Source organism: Rana temporaria, chromosome 2 (genome assembly GCF_905171775.1).
Source record: "Rana temporaria chromosome 2, aRanTem1.1, whole genome shotgun sequence".
Lineage (NCBI taxonomy): Eukaryota > Metazoa > Chordata > Amphibia > Anura > Ranidae > Rana > Rana temporaria.
In genome coordinates this window covers 186,980,119-186,986,118 of record NC_053490.1, presented here as the reverse complement: position 1 = coordinate 186,986,118, position 6,000 = coordinate 186,980,119, and the positions used below count along the sequence as shown (strand labels likewise).

At 37.1% G+C, this 6,000-nt stretch overlaps 1 protein-coding gene across 2 annotated transcripts in view; it reads right to left on the bottom strand.

Moving 5' to 3' along the window:
• Window positions 1–1,639: 1,639 nt before the first annotated feature.
• FGF14 (fibroblast growth factor 14) overlaps window positions 1,640–6,000 on the bottom strand; it is a 685,099-nt gene continuing 680,738 nt past the window's right edge. For both annotated transcript variants that reach the window (XM_040336158.1, XM_040336159.1), the window contains exon 5: window positions 1,640–5,032. In XM_040336158.1, the coding sequence (XP_040192092.1) occupies window positions 4,896–5,032 (137 nt within the window). In that variant the 3' untranslated portion in view covers window positions 1,640–4,895. The remainder of the gene's footprint in view (window positions 5,033–6,000) is intronic.

The window sequence follows — 6,000 nt, the reverse complement described above, 5'->3', positions numbered from 1 at the left end:
TCGACACCACTGTGTTCCTCTTCTCATACTCTATTCGTGCATGTTAGACACCACCCCACTTTCTGGATCATCATCCAGCCTATTTCTGTGATCCCAAGCAGTTATAGGAACTTGAAGTTTATGACCACAAGCAGTTGCATCATCATGCAGTCTGGATTAACTGTTGTCCTTTTTGGTAGTGGGCATCAGCAAATTTTTACACATAGAGAATTTTTTGTCAGAGATTCAAAGAACACCCCAGGAAACATCCACATCTGTTCATTCTCTGTCCCAAGCAGCAATGAAAACATATCTCTTGCTGGGAACTGTAGTTATCAGATCAAAGATGCTTTAGAACATTCTGATACACCAGTACCAGTAAAGCGGTAGTTCCCCCTCCAAAAAAGTTTTACCCTTAGTCTGATGCTCATTTTACCTAGGGGAATCGGCTAGTTGTTTTAAAATCGACACTGTACTTACCGTTGTAGAGAGCGATCTTCTCCGTCGCTTCCGGGTATGGGTCTTCAGGAGTGGGCGTTCCTTCTTGATTGACAGGCTTCAGACGGTCGCATCCATCGCGTCACGAGTAGCCGAAAGAAGCCGAACGTCGGGGCGGCTCTATACGGCACCTGCGCACCGACGTTTGGCTACTTTTGGAAAATCGTGACGCGATGGATGTGACCGTCGAAAGCCTGTCGGAAGACTGTCAATCAAGAAGGAACGCCCATCCCCGAAGACCAAACCCGGAAGTGACGGAGAAGATCACTCTTTACAACGGTAAGTAAAGCGTCGATTTTAAAACAACTAGCCGATTCCCCTAGACAAAATGAGCATCAGACTAAGGGTAAAACTTTTTTGGAGGGAGAACTACCGCTTTAAGCTCACACACGGCCCCTTGCTCAAGACTAGGAGAAAGAAACGGTGGTCCTTACATTACTCCAATAAATTTGAGGAAATAATTTGAATGATTACAACTAAATATGGGGAGGTGCACATTGATCTCAGAATTGGGCTTTAATGACTGGAGGAGACAAAGCTATGTAATAATCAAATAGTACAATAGCTTTACTATATTATCATTACGATCATGTTTTTTTGTGAGTCTGTAGTCCATGCAACACAGACATATAATTTAGTTAATTTTTTTCAATTACTAAGAAAATATTTAGCATTTATCATAGGGAACCATAGGCTGTCTTCGGGCCAGAAAAGACATTATTTTTCATCTGTTACAAATAAATAACTGATGCCTGACAGATCTGTAAATGGTTGCTATGGAACATAGAAGAGACATTTGAATTAGTTCATTAAATGTATTTGTTTCAAAATGCCATTAACAGGGATGTTTTTTTGGCTGTACTTGTGTTCCCGTGGACACACCAACTTATCATCACTGTGAACGCAGGGCCTTCAATTCACATAACCCTTCAACTGTGTGAACAACTCCTGTTTTACAATATTTGTACAAATGCAAAAGCCACTCACTGATTAGTAAATTCATATTGTTTCAATGGAATAATATAGTGCAAATGAAAATGTATTTAAAAACATGTACCATAGATTCAATAATCCTGCACAAGGAACGGACATTCATGTAAACATTTGTAAAAGGCACCCCATTCCCCAACTCCTAATAATCAGTGACCAAATCAGTCTGGCATGGAACAATTTTTCAGAAAAACTTTAATAAGAAAATAAATAATAATGTATAATTATAACATTCCTTTTAGATTACATCGCCAAACCAAGGTTGTACAAATGGTTATTCATCCTCTCTATAACCAATAAGCCATTTATAAATGTTTTGCAAGGAAAAGGAGGTCCTTGTTGCGCTGATTTTTTTTAAACAATAGTCAGAAACCATTATATATGAAAAAGTATGTGCATTCTGGGGATGTAACATGTGCACCTACATGCATATTTGGAAGAATATAAGCTAATATTTGCAATTGTAAAATGAACAGTTTTACTATTTAACACTTTAGACACAACACATTTTGTAGTTGATTGTATTTTTTTTCCTTTTGATTTAGAATTTTTTTTTTTATTAACTGCACTGACATATTCTCCTTAACACATAAGAGGTGAACACTAGGTTAGAACACTCTTTGGTATGTTTTGGGGAACATTATATGGTACTCTATATCTTAGGGAACAATATCTAGCACTATATATGACTTGCCTGTAGCTTACTTTTAACAGTGTCCAGTGCAAGCCCTTTTTTAATGTTGTATTGTATGAAAATTGGTGAATGGTTTATATTTTTTACTTGTAAAAACCATTTTTTTTAATATGTTGCAATTGTGTGTACGACAAATAATATTAAACACAAACTGTACAATGCAGACAAACGCTTTGCATATACTGTATGTATGTCAATTTAGTAATACATACCAACATTTCTTGATACACATAGCTTACTACATGCAGATCATCGCCACCCTCTTCCCATGCAACAGATGAGACAACAAACTAAAAGAACTTAAGCGAAGAAACACACAGACAACAAATATTACTGTCATATTCGTCAACATAATAAAAGAAAAAAAAATCCCTTAAAACAGCCATTCAAAAAAAGAAAAACTCTTACACAAGTTGTAGAAACATAGAAGAAACAAAGATTATATAACACATACATAACATCATTTACAAAAATAAATCCAGCCTTAATTTTGACCAGTCAACTGGTTCGCTGGGCACACAGCCCTGTATGTAGACTGTTATGACAATGGATTGGGACTCTGTACCTGAAGTTGGGACTCCAGCCCCACACAGGTTATAATGAAATCTGTTGTGCAATTTTAATTACTATACATTGGCTAATTTCTCACTTTGTAGAACATAGTAGGGAATGTCTGCTAATGTGCTTCACTGTCATGAGAGGGACAAGCAATAGCTGTTTGACATAGCAAAGATGTGAGTGATAACTATGAGCAGTGAATGTGGCTTAGCAGCAAATGTTCTCAACAGTCAAAGCAGCTCACATTTAAATCATTGTAAATAGATTCCAGAAATAAACTGTTGCAGTAAATGCTTCATAAGCAAACATGTTGATCCCATAAACAGTTGTAAAACAGTGTGGATTAAAAGAAGCAATACGTTTTAACAGACACTGTGCAAAAGCGGAAAAAAAAAACAGAGGTACCCGTTTCTGCCAACTAAAACAGCCAACTAAAGGTTATATTTTTTCCACTTAAGATGCCCCTGCGGACAGTTATTTTAATCTGGTAAGGATTACTCAAGGAAGCGTACCTTCTCTATGCATGTTTACAGAATGATCTCACTGTATCTTGTATACAATGGATGGACAACTTGTTGGAATTAGTAACTGTTGCATGTGAAAACCTAATCACATGACAGGCATACAATAGGCACCTAATGATTTCTGATTCGCTTGAAAGTTCCGGTTCCACATAAAGTGGATTTGTGTAAAATATGCCACAACCTAAGCAAGGCACCTTTAACATGTAAATTCTGGTTCCTGAAGATATCATGTTAGGACAATGCAGAATTTAGTGTGGAAATTAATACTACTGGACTCTGCATGCTTACCTAAAATATTGTGTTTGCGTCTCTGTTTTTTAGCAAATAGGAACATATTAAAACATGGTGTTCAGATACTACTTGCATTGCTGTTGCAAACAAAAGGGAACACAGCAAACAATGTGCCCATGCTTAGCAAAACTCATTTGCAGGAACTGCCAGAGATGAAATTATGATCTCAAAATGGAGGCAGCCTTTTTGCAAGCTTGAAAGCTACTTGAATGACCAATTTACTAATAGTGGTATTGGTCTGTTTTTAATATATTGGAAGAATCATCAGTATTCTCACAAGTATTTATTTAGGCCACAAAGTGGCGACCTCCTTCCTGAGCTGACAATGGGTGCACTTGAACTTGGTAAAATAAAAATAAAACATCGTTTTTCTCTTTTGAATAACTGTAGCTAGAATAACAGTTGCTCGCTATGTTGATACTTTTAAATATGAGGAATTATAGATGAAAAATGAGCCTTTATTCAGGCCTACAAGGCCTACAGAATTCTATGGACCCACCATATTAAAAAGCATGTGGGTCTTGCTTGCTGGGTAAGGCAAATGTCACCATTACCAGTAAGCCTGTGATATGTATAAAACACACAAAAAGGAAAGAATAGGGTGTATCAAACACTAGTCTCAGCCTATTTCTCACTGGGCGTGTTTGACATATATCCCTCTAGTATTTATCACCAACTTCTGAAGCACAACATCTGCTGTCAAACTTGACCAGTATTTAAGTCCTGTTTGAATAAAAGTGTTTAGAGAGTAACGATTTGAAGGCTTCCTGATTCCCTGATTGCTTTCATAAACTAAACCACCTGAAACATTCAAGTTCTAGAGGAACGCAATCCCTGCAAAAAGGTCACAGACAGTGGTGCAAGCAGCCTTGTAAAAAAGGTTAGAGAAATCCTTTATAGCGCAGTTTACAGCGTCTAACTATAAATTACTTAATATTTGTGTGCTACAAAATAGAACTTAAACACATGGATTTCGCTGTAATTGGACTCAAAAGGGGGGAAAGGGTCATTGTCAGCAGGCAAGGTATCAAGTGTACTTGTGAAGTATGTCATTCACATGAAGTGTCACAGTCACGGATAAGATATTAAAAAGGCATTCCATATCTGGTAGGGCATTCCATGGTCTGAGTTTAGCTGGTTCCCCAGGTGTCTTCTTGTGAAGGGAGGAGATACACACTGAGTTTTATCCATCTTCAACATATTGGTTCTGGAACAGCAAAGAGCCAGTGCGTATCTACTTTTTTTTTATTTTATTTTTATATTCCTTTTAATACAAACACTGGAGTTTGGACAGTCTGGTGGGGATAAAATGCTCAAGTGTGCCAAGGGCTCAGTGAGTCACAACATCCTTGAGGGTCTGGCTATGATGTCTTACTCTTAGTGACTGGTTTACCCCCGTTCATTATTGCAGATGCACTTGTGCTTTTACTCGGTGTCGCACGGGCCTTTGGCACTGTCTCTCCCACATCATGCAATGACGGCTCTCTGTACATGGCAACTAAAAAATAAAGCATATAAAAAAAATTAACAAAGTTCAAGGAGAATTTGTTATGCATATATAAAAATATCGTACATACACACAGTTAGCATGCTAGTAGTTTCAAATATGTATAAGTAAAAGAGCAACTATATTTTATATACAGATGACGTGCTATCTTTCTTTCTAGTACCACCACATTCTGTACACATTTGTGGATCATTTTGGAAACAAAATGATTTACAAAAGACAATACAATTTCCTAGATAGCTTATACTGTAACTGATTTTATCTCAACAGTCAGCTAACAGCCAACAGAGGGAGAACCTACAAATCTGAATATGAAAATATCATTAAAAGTATAGGGACAGAAAACCTTACTTAAATTCAAATGTGTTTTGGCTAAAGATAAACAATTAACACCTAAACAAGTACTAGTTGAAGATACACATTGTACGCAATATATCATAAATATGCATATGCACTATTCAAGAACTGAAACATTGACCTTTAGTAAATCAATTTTGTAAAATAATTACCAATATTTACTGCACACCTTGTTTTCCTTTATTTATACAGGCATTTGAAATATCAACTGACAGCTGTAGATACTGTAAATATACAATTAAGGCTCCATTCACACCTGAGCGATCTGCAGTGACAGCTTCTGTAGCTCCTTTTTTTTTAGCAATTTAGCAAAAAACGCTCCAAAGAAGCTCATGTACCAAATCTTGGCACAGAGTCGGGAATAGTTGCAATTTTTGCCACGATTGTAGTGTGATTTGTCACTCGACAATCGTGTCAAAATTGCCCCACGTTTGGGGTGCTATTGAGAAATAATGGTCTTGTAAACGTGTTCCATGTTTTGCCGCAATTCTGGAAATGTGGGCAGAATTGCGGCGATTCCACCCGCAATCCAGATAACTCAGGTGTGAACGGAGCCTAAGTATTTCCCTTAAAGCCCAACTCTGAACATTTTTTTTTAAATA